This window comes from Aulonocara stuartgranti, assembly GCF_965226115.1.
Source record: "Aulonocara stuartgranti genome assembly, chromosome: 10".
In the NCBI taxonomy this organism is placed as follows: Eukaryota; Metazoa; Chordata; class Actinopteri; order Cichliformes; family Cichlidae; genus Aulonocara; species Aulonocara stuartgranti.
This window is the reverse complement of record NC_138946.1, coordinates 26,735,438-26,754,510: the sequence shown is the minus strand read 5'-3', so window position 1 is coordinate 26,754,510 and position 19,073 is coordinate 26,735,438. Positions and strand designations below refer to the sequence as shown.

At 40.2% G+C, this 19,073-nt stretch overlaps 2 protein-coding genes across 8 annotated transcripts in view; one reads left to right on the top strand and one right to left on the bottom strand.

Moving 5' to 3' along the window:
• Positions 1 to 277: 277 nt before the first annotated feature.
• Positions 278 to 13,557, bottom strand: pigl (phosphatidylinositol glycan anchor biosynthesis, class L). 2 transcript variants are annotated; one of them, XM_082549518.1, is made up of 8 exons: positions 13,365 to 13,557; positions 12,309 to 12,477; positions 11,214 to 11,313; positions 4,548 to 4,638; positions 3,415 to 3,482; positions 2,560 to 2,591; positions 1,261 to 1,394; positions 278 to 741 (listed from the first exon to the last, which is right to left on the bottom strand). In XM_082549518.1, exons 1-8 carry the CDS (start codon positions 13,380 to 13,382, stop codon positions 613 to 615), a joined length of 741 nt encoding a protein of 246 aa, XP_082405644.1. In that variant the 5' UTR covers positions 13,383 to 13,557; the 3' UTR covers positions 278 to 612. The 2 variants fall into 2 exon arrangements, with proteins under 2 accessions (XP_082405644.1, XP_082405643.1); XM_082549517.1 differs by lacking the exon at positions 13,365 to 13,557 and having other exon boundaries at positions 12,309 to 12,974.
• Positions 13,207 to 19,073, top strand: part of ncor1 (nuclear receptor corepressor 1) — a 62,145-nt gene continuing 56,278 nt past the window's right edge. For all 6 annotated transcript variants that reach the window (XM_082549515.1, XM_082549512.1, XM_082549514.1 and 3 more), the window contains exons 1-2: positions 13,207 to 13,346; positions 17,132 to 17,321. In XM_082549515.1, the coding sequence (XP_082405641.1) occupies positions 17,211 to 17,321 (111 nt within the window). In that variant the 5' untranslated portion in view covers positions 13,207 to 13,346; positions 17,132 to 17,210. The remainder of the gene's footprint in view (positions 13,347 to 17,131; positions 17,322 to 19,073) is intronic.

Genomic DNA, 19,073 nt, shown 5'->3' with positions numbered 1-19,073 from the left:
TACCAACCAACCCAGTTGTCTCTTTAATGTCATGTTTTTATGCTATTTGTAGCAAACAGAAACTGTATGTTCACAGTGGGATTTGAATGCAAATCAAATGACAACCTTCTGTTATTCATGTCTTCATCTCAATTAGGCATTGCTCCACATTGTCTGGATCCAGGTACTGTGCACAGTGTCACAGTGGAGAACTTTTGTGGGGAGAAGTGGGAAGAAAGTATGCAAGTTCACGAAACTATCAGAGACATGTCAAAACCAGAGGAAAACCAACCTACTGTCATATAAGAAACTTTATTTTTCAATCAGCATGACATCAGAAACATTCAACAGTACTTTCATTGGTCTTTAAAGTAATAAAAAAAAGTCATAACCCCTTGGAAAAGCTTAAATACTCTATATTTTAATACAGTGCTGTGACTGAGTCAATAAAAGTTTTTCTGTAACAAAAAAGGATGAGAAGTTTCTTCTATTATTAAATATTATCTAAAAAATAACAGTGTTTAAGAAAAATGCATATCACCTACTGCTGTTAACAGAGTATCAAAGACATTTGTAAACAGCTTCTAAATTCCCTGTAGTGTAAGAAATGTGGCAATCAGTGCATCAGAGCTTTTAATAGATCTTCAGGTTCTTTGGTCCCTGAGCAATGGTTTGGAATGTGTTTATGAACATGTAGCGTGAGAACGTGATGTAGAGGTAACGAAACCACAGCAGCTGAGTGCGATGGCACAGCATGGCAGCCTGAAAAAGACACAAAGTTGTTTTTAAGGGAGATAATACAACTCGCACTTCTCGCTCTACCTCTGAGAAAGAGTCCAGCCACCCTTTAGAGGATGTTCATCTCTGCAGCTCGTATCTGCGATCTCATTCTTTTGGTCAATACTGAGAGCTCGCGGTTGTAGATCAATCGATAAATCAACAGGTTTGCTCTCTCGTCACCACTACAGATGACTACAGTGCGTGGATCACAGCAGACACGCCCAATCTGCCTGTCGATCTCCCGGTCCATTCTCCCCTCAGTCACATTAACAGCAGTGTCATGTTATCTAATATAACATGAAAACATTTCCAACAGTTTCATGTTAGATAAAATGAAACTGTTGGAAATGATAACAGATAATTGACAAATGTACCTTTCCTTCAAAAACAGGGACAGTTTGAGTGTTAGTGTAGACTGTACATGATCTTATTAGAGTGTGCACTTCTCAGAGTAGAGAACATAAAGTCCTGCCAACACACAGTCTCTAGTTGGAGGCTTACTTTGGCTTGCTTGTAGGGCTTTGAGCCTATAATACAGCAGACACACGAGGGCAGAAACCAGCTGAGGGGAACATCCAGGAAGGAGATGTACTTCCTGAGAAGGCCAACGGTCACCAGAGAGAGCAAAGTGCAGTCTGGGAGAAAAGACAGAGCTGTTAATGTTTTTAAATGCTTATTTCAGAAGCATACAATTAACGAGGCCATCGTCCAGGTGCCACGCCAGCACAACGTCATTGTTTGTGATACAGTTCGTTTGAAGTGAGAATGCCTGGTACTGCTATGCTACACAAAAACACAAACTGTCAGTACTTCTTTCAGTTATTGTCTTGTGGCAGAAACACGTGAGCCTTAGCGGTTTAGGAAAAGAGCAGGGAGCTTTGTTTTACAGCTGAGTGACGAGGATTAATGTCACTCTGAATTCTCATCTACTTCCCCTTTACTGTAAGACCAGTCTAACAGCTGAGGTGTAAATTCCTACTAACAAAGAACCACAGTTAATGGCATGCTGCTGGTCAAGATCATCCACTGAGCTCATGTGGGCAAAGCGGATTGACGAGCTTCTACCACAGAAACAAGTGTGTTTGTGTTTATGGTGTGGGTTCATGATTACCTGAATGTCTGTTTCTTATCACCTCTCTCCTCAAATATGTATGCTTTGATATGGCCTGTGGGCTGTAATGTTTATCAGATAAGCAAATAAGGTTGTGTAGCATGGCCCCCCACCTCACTGACCTACTTTTCCTTCTACATTCTGTTAGAAAGAATTCCCAGAATTTATCACCACAAGAACTTAGAAAAACAAAGTGAAAATTTAGTCATTTTGGAAATTCCTTTAAAAAAAAAAAAAAAGATTCACAAAAGACATTCTAATATCTGCGGTCAACAAGTCTTCAGAAGTTTGATGGTACATTCTTATCACATTTAGAGTTTAGGTCCAATTCATTCTTCCTGCTGCCACCAACAGACCAGCGCCTTTAGTGGAGATACAATGCTCATGGGGCTTTTATGAACAGTAGAGGGCGCTGTACATTAACAAACCAGCCAGTGTACTTTGCATGGTTCTCTGCAAAAACGCAGCTGGAGAGGTGCCGTTTCTCCTGTGAAAGAACTTTGCATTTTAATATAAAGTGCTACCTAAAGCTTTCATGGTGATGAACATATTCACAAGCATACTGTACTGTAAGCAGGATAAAGTACCCCAAGAATTACTTTTACAGACGACTGTTCTGAGAGTGATCAGTGAATCTAACGCTCCTAAGCTTAGAAACCTCTTAAAAGTTCTCCCAGTGTCAAACCTACCATTGGGTACTTCTCCAGTGGAAGCGAGATGCCTGTAAGACAAAATAGTGAACATCAGTGCTGCACACAGAAAATGTCATGGAAGTGGCCACTCTGCGTGTGTGTGTGTCGAAGGATATATCAAATGCTGGGAGGTTTTTGGAAGTTTTCCTGCACTTGCATTTTTTTATGCAATGGTTATTAACACGCTGACAGAAAATGACAGCACACTGTCAAGATTTAGAGGCTGTGAAACTCACACTCAGCCTCTCCCCCTTTTGTGTTCCAGTCAAATGGGAATTTCCAGATTCGATCTGGAGAGCACAAATCTCATTAAGGCCCACAAATGAACAGAGAGCCTTATGAGAGAAAAGAGCACGGCTCACTGCACAGACAGGTAAGTGTGGTACAGGGACTACGATGTTCTCTTCAGTGTGCAAAACACTTTTTCTTTTCTTTTTTTTGGTTTCAAACCAACAGTCTGATGCAACTTCTTGCTTGGCCGGCCTCTCCAAACCAAAGCTGCCCTCCCACCTCACCACTTCAGGGACAGGATTTACTGTTGCTCGCTGGGAGCAGAGCCGAGTGCCTCTGAGGACTCTGTTTGGATGACCTCTCAGCTATGTAACAGACCAATTCTGAAAAACATGGTGTGTGTGTGTGTACTTGTGGGGAAACATTTGGAACGATGGATGTTGATGTGGGTCCAAATGTTCAGCATTTTCCTGGATTGTGTTTAATGATAGCAGGGTGAATTGCTTTCTGTGTTTAAGTCACAGAGTATCCCCGCAAAATGGCATCTTAAAGTTAAGGAACTGAAGAAATAAAATAAAAAGGTTTTCCTGATGGCAAAAATCTTTAAAGTCCTTCCTGTACCTGACGGCGTTATAGATAGCTATGTGATTGGCATGGCCGCTCACGCCGCTTCCATCGAAGGTCAGCACCTGAAACAACAAAATATGTCACTGTGTGGGTGAAAAGCCGAGTCTGGGTATCTAGAAGCTGAGGCAAAGGCAGCAAGAAAGATTTTCTTAGGTTTATGTGTGTGACTGTGGAGGCTTTTTGGCAGCCGACAACTGATATTTAAAAGCCTTTTTTGTGCATGCATGCTTGCGCACCAGAGGAAACAGGTGAAAAAAAAAATCAGGTCAAAGGGAAGAGAACAAAACTCAACTAAAAGACTTGAAGTGTTTGCTCTGCTCAGGCGATATTCTACCATGACTTTGCAATCAAGCACAAGTTTAAGCAGCCAAACCAATATGTTATAAATAACGCATGATCTTTGCATCTAACTGCAAAAACACTTCAACCAAAGAAACAACATTATTCAGTTGGAAAAAAAGGAAATGGAAGTCTGTTTCCTCTGTGCTTTCCCCTGCTTATATTCATTAGAGAAAATGTTTTCTTTGCAACTGAAAGGACTCTTTAAGTTACTTTTTCACTAAAGGTGCTTTTGGCTGTGACGCGTGACAGGATGGGAGGAGACTGCCTGTTTGTTTGTCATCTTTGATAGCCAAAAAAGATCAGCAGCTAAAGCAGAATAACTCAGTCGTGCTTCTCCATTTTCTACCATGAAGACCCCCACCCCACGCCATTACTGCTGCTGTGCTTTCAGTGACTATTTTTGTTGTTGCTGAGAAAGAAATTGTCCAATTCTCAATTTACATCATTCCCATTAACTAATAGTGCGGAACTGCATTGAGTATGATAAGAATCTCTGCATACACACAGAGCACAGGCCATTTCCCCCTGGCTTCAAGGAGCCTCAAAATGCAGTCTAGTTAGGACTGAAAAGGAAGGCAGCTGACAAGGTTATTATGCAGACCACCGTGAAACTGGGATAATCAACAAGGAAGCTGCGGTGCCAAAACACATTGTACAAAGAAAACAATACAGTACATGTATTTCTAACATATAATGGCGGGGAAATTGTGCGGTGACACAGAACAGGAAATGACACAAAAGCCACTTCTTTGAAAGGCACGAACCAAACACAGAGTGGGGCGTACCATGTTGATGGAGTGAGCTCTTATGTGCTTCAGGATTTCAGAGGAGACCAATGAGACGCTCCATTCTGCTTTGGGATCATCTGGGAGTTTTCTGTAGGGCAAAAAAAAAAAAAAGGAAGAAAGGGACTGCGGTTATGTATCCAGTTAGTATTAAAACAGAGTTATACAGTGTCTGCTTTGTAACCAGTTTGAACATTTAACACAGCATTTTATATATATAAAAAAAAAAAGGGCTGTTGTAGAATGCAAACATGTGGGAGCGCTGGGAAATACAGAGGTTATGGATCTGAAGGCCCTGTATTGTGTATATCTGAAACGCCTGGAGGCCCTCGTTTCCACAAACATCACACTTGGTCTGCTGACTCTCTTGGCCCACTAACATGCACACTCCCTTTAGGCTATAAAACGGAAGCACTGCTTTCTATGGTTGTTCAATGTCCTAAACTCGGGAGACAGAGAAAAAAAGAAACACAATATAAACACACTCACTTGCCACTGCATTAAGTACACCTGCTCATTAACATAAATATCTCATCAACTGATCCCTCAGTGTATTTAACCTTGTAGACACGGCCAAGATGACCTGCAGAAGTTCAAACTGAGCATCAGAATGGGGAAGAAATGTGATTTTAGTTACTTTGAACGTGGCGTGGTTGTTGGTGCCAGATGGTCATAAACGGCTTATTTGTCCTGCATGAGTATCTCTACAGTTTACAAAGAATAATCAGAGAAAATATCCAGTGAGCAGTTGTTCACTGGGTGAAATTTCTTGTTGATGTCAGAGCAGAATGGCTAGAAGATTGTTTGAAGCTGCTAGGAAGGCAACAGTAACTAAAATAAGCACTCATAATAACCATAGTATGCAGATGAGCATCTCTGAATGTGCTGCATGTTGAATCTTGAAGCAGATGGGCTACAGCAGCAGAAGACCACAATAAGCGCCACCATCCCATGAGCATCGTTTAAACGTCAAAGGCCACCCGTGTTTGTTGCTGACCACGTCCATCCCTTTCTGAGTTATCCTGTTGGCTGCTTCCAGCAGGATAACTCAACATGCCACAAAGCTCATATCATGACCTTGACAATGAGTTCACTGCACTCAATGGCCTCCACAGTCACCAGATCCCAGTCAAACCTTCGGGATGTGGTGGAAGGGTAGATTTGCATCCTGGATGTACAATCGACAAATCTGCAGCACCTGTGTGATGCTGTCATTCCGATATGGACCAGAATATCTGACAAATGTTTCTAGCTCAAGGTAAACTTGTGGCATGTGCGTGTACAAAGTCAGGGAAGAAACAAAAATATTTAGAACAGCAGTTTATAGAGTGATGTTGTTTTTTCTTTCAAGGGAAACGTATAGATAGGGAGATACATCAATGCCATGACATACTGTTGTACACTTGGGCTAACATGTGGGTGGAACATGTGAGACTGCATGCATGCAAGTATGTAGAGCCAGTTGCCGACATTTCTTAAGTTAAAAACAGCAAACATTTGCCACCTGCATATTCTCCAGTATGAACATTTTTGAGTCTGTTTACAGGATGAAAGAAGGTGAAATACATACACATTGTTCTCAAATCCAATATTCAGATTTCCATGTATTGTGTAAATTTGTGTAACATTTTTTCTTATTTCATTTTAATTGTATTTGTGAAGATACAAAGTAAAAATGTACCTATTTTGAAAAACATTCCAAGAATTCCTGAATCTGGAGCTCCATAAGTTAATCACTTCTAAATTGGGCCAAGCCCCATCTCTGGTAAAATTTGCACCCAAAGCCATCCAGAACATTTGGAGATTGATAGTTTGTCTCCTTGGCAACTAGCTGCAGGCTTGTATATAGACCGTGCATGGAATGGGGGTAGGTGCGGCTGTGTGTCAGCAGCTGCGTCCCTCCCCTTCATTGCTAACAATGAGCAATGAGTGGTCAGGGTCTGCTGTAAGAGGTGGAGGATGGGGTTGGGTTGGAGGGCTGACTGTGTCATCAGAGGGAGGGACAGAGGGTTAGGGGTTCACAGATAGTTTAAAACTGTCTGTCTTCGAGTGAATGCCCCACTCTTGCACTTGGATACCAGTGACCTACATTTAATAAGAGCAGTGTGTATGGACCTGCTTTGGGCTAAAAGAGAATAAAGCCAGAGTGAGATATTCATGATGCATTATTCTCACTGCTGCATTTAATTGTTTATTACTCAAAACATTTTGAATGACTCTCGATAACTGTAGCTGTGTGAAAGCTGGAAGAGGAAGGAGGAGAGAAGAAAAAAAAAAGAACAACAAAAGATAAAAGACACCTGACCTTTCTCAAGCAGGATGTAGGCTGAGTGTCAGCTTTGCCATGGCAACAGTGCAAAATGTCCTAAAGTAACCTCCCCAGCTCCCTTTTGCAGCTTTGCATGTGGATGTCTAATTGCTTGCAGGCATCTGTATGCAGTTGTTGAACTTTGGCCCACTAAAGGGATTCTGTGTGTGTGTGTGTGTGTGTGTGTGTGTGTGTGTGTGTGTGTGTGTGTGTGTGTGTGTGTGTGTGTGTGTGTCAGGGAGGGCTTGTTTAGTCTGGTCACATGGACCACAGGTCTATGCAACTGCCAGACTTCTGTCCACACAGTCAGATTATATGTCCTGCTGGGAATGGCTGAGATGCCACTACGCGCCAATTGTACGCCCCTAATACAATTGGCCAGTGTAATAAGGCAGTTACAACTATAGTAACAACACTAGCTTACACGTGACGTTTCATGATAATTTACAGACATGTGCGGCTGCAGGTATGGCCAATATTTACCCATATTTAACTATTTGCAGAAAAAGAACCATGATGGAATAGGTGTGTGCTATTCACCATGGAAATTATTATCTTACTGTTGTTTTGGAAGTAATTTGTGCAGAAAAAGACAAAATTCAAAATTTGTTGTTGGCTGCAAGGTTCGGTGAATGGAAAACTAACAGTGTGACTACACAGAGGCCGATCTGTGCTGCTGACAAATGAATCTTGAGTAAAAGTATAGCCAGAGGTACTGACCTCTGGCTATACTCGGGCTGGAACATCTCATCACGGTTTACTTGGCCCTGCCATGAGCTTATAAATCAGCCAGGACTATTTTTAACCACTGATCAATGTATATTTAATGCTTGTGTGTGGATGTGCTGTCTCTGCTTGCGAGTACCACTTTCCTTTCCTGAAACTTGTGCTGAGCTCTGTGTTTACATGACTACAGAGAACTACACTAATCCAATTGACAACAGACGCTATTAGTTGATTGTTTACTTCTGCGAGAAGCTTTCTGAGTACACGTGAAATATGTTAACAGGGAAGTACAATTATTGAAGTCACAAAGAAATGAGGTAAGCCAGACAGAGTGAGACTTCACTTTAGTCTGATAGATAATGTCATGAAGAAGAAGAATGGCTGAATTTGTGCAGCGAGCAGCTATAATCAAGTTCCAGGGAGCAGAAAGAGGTAATGCCGGAGCAAGTGGAGAGGCAGCAGAGCGTGCTCAGATTGAGCTTGATCACAAAGGCCCCAACATGCACCGGGGCCCCTAGATACTGTCAACACAGCTGTCCTATTCAGTGTGCACTAAAGGGAAAATCATAATGTAAAGAAGAAGGCGCATGTTATTCCTGTGATCTTGGAGAACACTGATACAGTTGTGAGTGAGTACCATCGAAATCTGACATATAAAAAACACAATCCTACGGCCTGCTTAAAAAGCAGAAAATCCAACAGGGCCCACCCAATCTTAAATCTTCACTCTAATCAAAGTACAAGAGAGAGTGATGTATTTCCTTAAAAAAATGTAATTCAAATATACATAAACAACAGAGGCCGTAGGTTAAAAATTGCTAAAGCTACCCAGTCACATGCAAAGTGTTACTCACCTGCCACTGGGGCACAAACTTCAAAAGAAGAGCAGTAAATTTAGGTCAGAGCAATGAGTAATATCACAAAATCACCACCAAATATAACTACAGCTCACCTACAGTACCGTTGTGGCCCACCAGGAGGCCCCACTTTGGCGACAGTGGGAAGGAAAAACTCCCTTTTAACAGGAAGAAACCTCCGGAAGAACCGGGCTCAGAGGAGGGGCAGCCATCTGCTGTGACCAGTGGGGGTTATTATGTACAGTCAGCACATTATTTAGTGTTAGTTAGTTAGTGGTTGCATTACAAAAGGAGCCACATCGAACAAAAACCCAACAAAAACTCTGTGGCTCTAAACATCAGCTATTTTCCCCAATGACTAAAGCATATGGGATCAATGTTTCACAGCTGGAGGGACCAAAAACAGAAGAATTGTAATATTTCTTTATATCCTTTGGATCTTTCCCAATCCTCTCCAATATAACACAGCAACTTTGTGAAAAAGGCTCAAAAATTACTGAGAGGCTGAGCCCAAGTATGCATACTTTTATGACACACTGATGTACAAAAGAATTCACTTATTAAAACCTGCCCAAAATAATCAACCAATTAAATAAATCATTCTGCTCACTTCCCCCCTTACGTCCTTGTTTGGAGGGGATCAGGTGCTTAATATCAGCTATCAGTATCACTCCCTGTACCCATCTGACAAACCACATAATGATCGCCAAACATCGCCAAACAATTTTATTTTAGTGAGATTTACAATGACATATATGCGTTCACATGAGTATCCAATATTTATGAATATTAGAAACACACCTCAGTATAAAAAATAGATTATAAAATTAGGCAAACGTGAACATTATAAGCTTAATGCGGCTAAAAGATGTGCACAAATAGACGCACACTGATTCTCCTATTCAAATCGTAGAAAAATGCCTCTAAATCTGATGGCTACATAGCCCTATCCCTGCTGAGATTATGCCTAAAAGACAGCACTGCCTGTGTAATTGAGCACTGTTTGACTATTGTGTGTTAGATTTCAAACTTTGAACTTGAACAGAGGGGGTTAAGAGCAAAAAGCCAAAGACTGGCTAGCTGTGTACAGACACACTAAGGGAAAAACATTTTGGAATGACCTACATTAGCAGTGCTTAGAGCGTGGCCAAAATGTATCCCACAGTCCTTGGCAGTTGCCTTCAGTAGACATGGACAAGAGGAGGAGGGGTGGGATAGATCGAGAGAGCACGAGAGAGGCTGACTGTCAGAGAGTGGAACTCAGGCTCTTAAAGTGCTGATTAGGTGTGTGTTTTGGGCAAACAACAAAATACAAAGAAAGGGAAAATGGGCCACACTCCAGTTCAGCAGAAGTGCAGAGCCCTAAGATCAAAGTTCAGCTATATTTTGTGTGCACAAGATGATAAAATGGGAAGTGTGTGCATGTGAGTTCAAAAAAAGCACACACACACACACACACACACACACACACACACACACACACACACACACACACACACACATACACACACACACACACACACACACACACTACTCTCCAGGGCAGACAACCTGGGCAGTCTGCCAGCTTATAACTGAGTTCCAGGTTAGTGCAGAGTTCATACAGCTCTCCTGGTGAGCCAACATGGAGACACTCACATGTAGGCAGCCCTGATGTTCTTAGAAACCACAACATTTTCAAGAAAAGCTGCACAGTTGATCCACAGGAGAGGGGAAAACAATACTCTTTACCATTACCTTTTCTGTGTAACTTGACCTTCTATTGTGCTTTTAGCTGTAGCATAACCTGTTCTGTGTTTCTGCAACAAAACTGGAATGCACGGGCATCTTTCTTTCCGCAAGAAAATTGTTGTGCCACCAAAGAGTGACACAGTTCTCTTTAACCCCTGCCTCCCCGAGACACACACTTTTATAGATTTTCCAGTAGAACTAGCATTACTAAAAGGATCACCTCGTACACATCACTAAACCTTTAATTGACATAAATGTCAAGTTTTGAACACAATACTGAAGAATAAAGGGCTTTATTTAGGTCGCGTCCCATTTTATATAATTTAATTCCGTATTCAGGAGAAAAATATCATCATGCAACTAACATGATAAAACTTCCAACAAATACTTTCAGCTCCGGTACAGACATCCCAGTCTGCCCAGTTATTTTTTCCCAGGGATCGCTAACTAATCCTTTGTGACTGCTTAAACAGGCTGATTGATTGCTCCGGGTGTACAAACAGGCAAATGTTCTTCTAAAGACTTTCAAAAGTAACGAAATAGATACTTTAATGATAATTTGTTCTATAAATACTTGACTCTTTCAAAGATGCACATTTAAATAGATCTGTATATACAAGCTGTAAATGGATAAAAGGATCAATAGACTGATTCCGTGATGGAATTTTTAAGGTCTTTAAAGAGCCTTTTGTCCCACAGGGCTGACCCATCGCTGCCTCCAGAGCCTACTCATATATTTCCCCTGTGACACAAAGGTAATATATCAGGTCAGGCTACATCGGAGCTGTCACAGTGAGAATGGGAGGGTTGTGATTTGTGGTCAACTCTCTTATTTGTTCTTATAGACACTGGTTGGCAGGGAGGGGGTGATGAGCTCCAGCAGGAACACATGCTGAGACCTGACTCCTTAATTGAGGGCAGCATACATCAATGGACAACGCACACATCTGTATATTTAGTGGCACAAACTCCCTGATTGTGAAAGGCAAAAAACAGAATGACTCTTATTTTTATGTTGCATGCTTGGGGTAGATGGCTTCTTACTTGTGGTTTATGATGATGATTCTGGACGCTGGTATCCCCAACACGGCACAGCTGTTCAGAAGTTCTTTTTTACGCTGAGCTCCTTGATTGTAGTAGTTTCCTGCGTAACATGTAGAGGTCACATTAGATGTTAGATATGGTATTATCGCAGTAGATTATGTATAATTAGCAGTTTTTATAGTTTTAAATATGGGGGTGGCGTACAGATGGCCTCTGGAACAGGACTGGGGTTTCCCAAAGAGAACTCTGAAGAACAGCCATGTTTCTTGTTCTTGTACCACTTATTGGGAAGCTTTGATTGCACTTCTGGTACCTGACAACTTGTTTTTAACTTAAGCAGTGCTTGTCACAAAGGATGTAGGCTTAAGGTAGGTACTAAAATCATTCAAAATTCAAAAACAAAACAGAAGAAGAAGAAGAAGTAAAATAAAAAGGACATAGACAACAGTGCAATGACATACAAAAAATGAACATAGTTCACAACATAAGGGAAGGTATGAAGGTACATCGATTATGTTCTCTTTCAGTTCTTATACTTTTTTTATATTTCAAACCAAATTGCAAAAAATTGGAAATGCTGTCTGAAATGTGAATAATCACTGAATTGTGTTCTAACTTTTTACACAGCATTTTAACTTTTTAGGAATTGGTGTTGTACTCCTGAAAGATGCATGAGCACTTGGTACTCTTGTGGTGTAATAACTGCTGGAAAATTAAGGAGCTCCTGTATGTCTGCAGAGCATTGCATGCACTCAAACGGGATGGATAAATCATTAAATGTGCTTGAAGTTACGGTTTGTTCACTCATTTCTCCTCTGCCTGGATCTGCTCTGTGTGCATACATTTATGTTGGATTTGAGGTGTGGTGACAAATAAGAACAACAGGGAGCAGAGGAGAAAAGCTAGTGTGACCCTAACTGACAGTAAAACAAACAAACAAACAAACAAAAAGTGGGTACAAGTCTTTAATTGGTCTATATATAAATATATGGTTCTATCCGATTAGCAGGTAGGACCACTTTTCATTTTAATTTTCTGTATCTTTATATTGGTTTTTTTCTTGAGTATGCAAATATGAGTGTGCTGTCACCGTACCTTCAGACAAACAGAGCAAATGTACGGTGGCATTTAATTCAATGAGTCGTATGATCGTTGGCGCGAAGAACATACACTCGTCATCTGGATGCGCAGTTACGACCAGAGCTCTGATATCCTCGCCGTTTGTTTCTCTGCTTGATGGAGCATTCAATGCACGCTTCAACGACTTCACCAAAGTCCGCCGATGTCGAAAAAAAATGCATTTTATCAAAGCCAAATAGGACAAAATTATGATGACAGCCAAGTACAAAGTCATTATTTTGACCGTTACCGCATAAAATCCGTGTAAAAACAAAAGCCTGAAGTGTAAATGGTTCCATGTGTAACCCCCCCCCCCCCTAAAACAACACCCCTCGCGCAGTCTTTTAACTGTTACTAACGTTAGGCATTTATTAATTAACGCAGCAACTGGAAGTATAACTCAATTCAACAAGCATGGGTTCACATGTTTATTCCCACGATTGCCATATTTTTTGTACTAATTGCAGTCTCGGTGACTTTTATTTTCGTTTCACTTTAAATAGATATATAATGAGAACGCAAGACAGAATAATTTTCTGTCTTGTCTGAATAAATATAAGAAGGAACACGTTTATATCGTTGTATAAATCGAGAGAAATAATCGTTTCTGAAAAGTGAAATAAAGAAAAAAAACACTGAGAACATTACCGTGTTTGAGGGGAAGATTTAGTTGTCACACCATTACATTGTCCTTGCAGATATATAACACTCCAAAATAATATTTTAAATTTCCTCGCAAAAAATGGCATTTGGCAGCCACTTGCTCTGTTTTCTGCAGAGTCTAGTTTTATTCGTATATACATATATTTTAAGGACTAGATATACCCTGGGGATTCATTAATAATAAGGGGAATCTTTTTTACTCTGCCAGGACATCAACCGACAAATGCGGCGCAGCCTTCAGACTGCACAGTCGTCCACAGCCCATAACCCGCGGATTTACAATCAACTATTGCCACATATTTCTGCACAGGGAACCCTTTCTCTGCCATCGATATATTTTCTTATAATGAGGTAAGTAAAAATAGTTACCATGCAGCACATCAACATGTCTAATTAGCACGCTATTTAAGCGCCCCGGTCTACGCTGAAAATCTGCCTTGCAAGATGGCGACGTGGTTGAGATTTCAAAGGTGAAATACGGCTAACTTAGCAAGCTAGCGACAACAACAGCAATATCTTAAACGCCACGACACTAAGCTAAAGCGTTAAAGTACCGCATATTTTAAAATGGACCTTTATTGTCGTGCACGATTTTGGCGCATTTCCGGGGATGCTCTCTGCTGTAGAAATAACCCCATTCCGCCGATCAAGATAAGATACAAATTCAGTTGCGTTTATATGACAGTGTGGCGTTAAAAGACAACAATAACAACGTACAACAGCATTATTTCACCATGCATGCCTGTAGCTGAGGCCAGGGAGGTCACCACAGCTGCTGGGTTAGTGTGGAAATTATCAGAGGGACCACTGTAAATAATTTACTTGCTAACTTTACCTAGAACTTTACCGCGATACGAAGAAAACTGATGAAAGTAGGATTTTTTTTAAAATTCTGCAGACGTAACGACCCCAATCCGGTCGAATATTACAATTAAGACGCTGAGAACACACAGGAGCATCATTTTCGTTTAGCTGCCATATTACATTATTTTAAAGTGCGAGAGATCCAAGAAATGACTCCCATCATGGGTTTGTTTGCAAGTTACACTAACATACACTACAACTGAGAACGAGGCTATAGTCAGGCCCCTAAGAAGTAGAGTTCCAGATTGTAATGCTAAGCATACCTATGTCATTATTATTATGCTCTGCTTTTAGAAAACATCGTGTTAAGAAAGGTTTAAGTGATTTAATGCCCTGAATGAAGCACTGTAAGAGACAATGCATTCTGGAGCCTAGGAGGTTAGCTGTTTCTTATTGAGAGGACACGTGTTAATATTTTTAAATTATTTTGAATTATATTTAGAAGTATATGACTTCCCTAGCTTCATCCTTGCGACTTTAACAAAATACTTTCCAGGTTTGGTTTGTGTGTCAGCTATGCTTGTAAATAGAAGGTCATCGCCACATGCTGCGATTCGGTTTTTTCAGAACAATAAAATGGTAATACTTCAGGCAGCTGTGGGGCTGCTGGGAACTCTTTTAGCAGTTTCTCTTATTTCATTTACCGCCAAACATTTTGACCTGTAATTGCTGAGCTGATTTGTTCTACCTGAATTTGGCTCAAAGCCATAAGGTGCTGTTGAAAATTAGGTTGAGCCTTTTATAGATTTAAGAACCACATTCACAGACTGTCTGGTGCTGGTTTTGTGGAGATGATGATGATGAACACATTTGTCACTGCATTTAGGGTTTACAAAGGGAGCCATGAAAGTTATTTTTTTTATTTGTTTTTATTAAAAAAAAACCCCACCAGCAATCACCAGTTGGGTAGTTACAAGTTATTTTGTTGTTTGTAGTCTTTTTCTAATTATTAAAATAGATCTTGGCCAGGGATTGAAAGGTAAATGGTAAGTATTTGTATAGCGCTTTACTAGTCCCTAAGGACCCCAAAGCGCTTTACACAGCCTTCACACATCCACACTGGTGATGTGTGAAGGCACCCTGGGGCGCACTGACAGAGGCGAGGCTGCCAGACACTGACGCCACCGGGCCCTCTGACCACCACCAGTAGGCAACGGGTGAAGTGTCTTGCCCAAGGACACAACGACCGAGACTGTCCAAGCCAGGGCTCGAGCCGGCAACCTTCCGATTACAAGGCGAACGCCCAACTCTTGAGCCATGATCGCCCCATAAAGTAACATCTCTTCAACTTTAGTGACCGGTAACGGTTATAACTGTTTGCAGTAAACTAGCATGCAGACTAAATTAGTTTTAGTTCATCAGTATAGTGCTGACTGCTGAATAGTGCCGTCATTATTACTGCAAGAGGATCCTGCACTATTAGGCCATCATTTTTTATTTTTTGTACATGCACTATATATTCATACTCTGCATGCAAACACTTCAAATTTTCAGGAAAAGCACATTCAGAAATGGCTTAAAATTTCTATCAGTCATTCATTATTTGGAGTTTTGTTAGCAGTGTACCTATTTATTGCCTGTATCTGTAGAATATTAAACACGCTTGTACTTGCTTATGGCGAGTCATATCGTGTAATCTATGATATTGGCACTGTTGTCACACATGGCAGATTTTCCTTGTGTCTTACAGGCCTATTGTTGGTATGTGTTGTTTTTATCCATAAATATTTAGTCAAAATACAAAACTTTGTGCATTAGTTCATTTGGAACGCACTGGAGTATCTGGGCTCTATGATTTGTTATTAGAGAGAAGACAATGCACCCTGGCTCGGTCCTGGCTCTTGTTCTTTGTACGATGCTTGACTAATTGAGGGTGACAGGATTCTGCGCAGCCAAGACAAACTCACTAATTTTCATCTGAATCCAGTTTTGTTTAAATGCAGTGGCTAAGTTGTTCATCGTGGGTACAGTTATGGGACGCTATTCTGACAGAAGAACATGAAACAACATGAATAGAAAGTTTAAACCACCTCCGAACAGAAGTTTGTTAAAATCTGAGAAACTGTTCCCATGTAAAGGGAAATAGCCTTCAATACACAGTAGATTGTTTGTACAGAAGATAGAAACCATAATAATATATTGATTAAAAATCTATGAATCTTGTGCCACGTGTAGAAAATGTCTTCACAGTTTTAAAAATAAATTGTAGAAATAAACTGACATTTAAATGCTGGTTTTCTGCAATCCGTTTATCCAGATGTTATAATCTGATTTCAGTGTAACCGAAGACATGGAGGCAGTAAATGAATAGTATGAATACATCTGTGACTCAAAGTAGCTGAAATAGACCCTCACAGTAGTTTTCTTTCCCCTATAGTCAGTATTTTCACGATAAAATGTCAATAAAATTCCTTCATTAAACCACCTGTTCACTACCCTCCACCTCTCTCTTTTTTTTAACAGTGATGCCTACAGCAAGGCTGAGTCTATATTTATTTTAAAGCTTAAGTTACTAAATATTTTGCAGATTTAGGTTATTAATCTCAAATATAGAGCAGCATGGTGGAGTCATGGCTAGCACTCTCCTCACAGCAACAGGGTTCTGGGTTGGAGTCTTGTTCTGCCCTTACCTGTGTGGGTTCACTTCGGGTACTCTAAGAGTCCAAAAACATTAATTGGCAATTGGCCGGAGGTGTGAAAGTCTTTTTTTTTTCTTCTTTAAAATAAATCTAAAAAATATCTAAATATTGGTGGTCTTTTTTGTTGGTGCTTTTGAATCTGGGTGCATTTTTGTATGTTTGAGCTCCCTACACATTACACAGTCTAAAACAAAAGGTTTAGTTTAATACAAACAGTCATGAATCAGGTTCATTGAATTATAAATAATAATGTTAGTGTTATAATTATTTTATTTTGGGGTATGTTAACTTCATTACTTACACTGGGAATGAGGTGATTTTTGATCAAAGCCAAAATTCTCCTCACAGATACTTTGTTGTTCATATAAATACGTCTTAACCAGCCTGATCACATTGGGACTGGTCTGTTCCCTAGTGCCTATGTGTTTGTGTTGCTCATTTCCAGTTGTGGTTTGCGTAATTTTTCCAGGGTTCTTGAAAAATATTTTTATCATGCACTTAAATATTTTCAGCTTATATGATGACTTGATTAGGTTTTTTTAAGTACAGAAAAATACTTTTAAAAAAAAAATATACATTCATGTCTTAAATGTGACTCTTTGAAAAGTGCATGTATGTTTCTGTCTGGTGCAGGTGGTTCGTGTCTCCTAACATGGTCTAGCTAAACTCTGCATTCCGTGAAGCAGCTACAGCCCGCTAGCACTGAGCCAGGATGTCCAGTAGCTCGGGCTACCCCCCGAGTCAGGGGAGCTTCAGCAGTGAGCAGAGCCGATACCCATCACAATCTGTCCAGTACACCTTTACCAGCAGCCGGCACCCACAGGTAAAGCCTCCTTTCTGCTTTCTTTTGTTTTGAGCGAACAGTCATGTTTGTATCCTCACCGAGTCAACCACTATTAGCCTTTTTGTTGTGGTGTAGAATCTCACTGACAGCTTTGATCGTGTTGCATTAGTGTTTGCCTGTATGATAGATTTTAAGCTGTTGATGGTGATATCTGAAAGAGCAGGGGATAGATTATTTTCACTTTTCAAAAATACCACTTGTTCTGAGTTGACCAATCAGTGTCCTCCCAGGATTGAACCAGGGATCTTTTGCTTGTTGGGCTAATGCCAAAAGAAGCTACACTATGGAGCCATAGCTTTACTTCTATGAGAAATTACACTACTGTTTTCAGTAAAAAAAAATGGTGTAAAATGATTTTATTTATTTTATCTTTTTTTTCTCTCTCCTTTCAAACTTGCTATGACATTTGCCTCTCCCTGCTGGAAACTACCTAAAACTTTGTGATTTGTTTTCTTCCTCTACTTCGCTAAAAGCTATCTTTTAGTGGTGCACTTGGTTTTTGGTTTAAGGAAAAAAGTGAGAGCTTTGAAGTGAAAATAAATGCAATAGATTAATCAGTCCTGTAGCATAAATACACACCATTTGGTTTTTGTAATTGTTGGATGTCAAAAATGGGATAGAATCTAAAATTTGATTAGTAGTCTAGCTTTAGCTAGTATTCCAAATGAAATCAATCTGTTCCTCTTTCTGTTAATTGTGGCTTAGGGTGCAGTATGAGTAGATATCTCTTCATACTGAATTGGAACCTCACTCCTTACCAAGAAGTTTTTGTTTTTGTTTATATTTTATGTGTGAATAAAAGATTGGCCAATGACAGCAGAACTTTAAAGATGTTGTTAATTGAGGCTTTGGGCTTGCTTTTGAACCAGTTGATTTGAAAAGGTAATGCACACGCTAGGACTAATTTACAGCCAGATTCCATCTTTGCATGGAAAACGAGTCCAAAGTTGAGTTTTTACCAAGCTCACTGTCATGTTGTTTGTGGCTTTTAAGATTTTAAGGAGCTTTATTGCTTCATTTTCAACTACAACTGAAGATTGAAGTGATTTAAAAAAACAAAACAAAACCCAAGACCAAACCCATTTTTTAATTTATTAGTGTTACATTGTTTATTTAAACCAATTAGAAATGCATCGATGCTGATTAAGTTTGCTTGTAGTCTCAGTAGTGAAAAACCATGTGTGGTGGTAATTCCCGTAGCAGTATTTAACTCTAGAGCATCGTCCTTTTGCGCATTCATTTGAGAATGTTGGATGGTGTTTGGATATTTTCAGTGACACGTTTCTTAGAAGCATACTTTCACAGAAAACTCTCGATGGGACATTTCTGAGCATTCACATTGTTTGCTTAAATCTGGGACAAAATGGGAATTTAGAAATGTTTCCTGTAACTGCATTTGCTTGTTCAGGTTTGTTTGGCAGTCACACTGTGCTGATAACATTTCTGTGTTACCCCATACGGTTTTGGATAAAAGCCCCTGACTATTACAGACATTTTAATCAATGTTCTTGCCATCAACAACATTCCTTTTAGTTTGCCAGAGGAGGAGTAGTGCTGCTGGTTTCAGTAATTCCATTGTGAACTGACTAATGACACGTTTGAAAAACGAGTGGAACTGGGCCTCACTTCAGGCCAGCCCTTATTCTCTAGTACTAGGATATATATATTTTTTGTATATTCCTGGTAAGCTTAACCATGTCTGCAATCTCTGCCCCCCCTCCCACCCCCCGG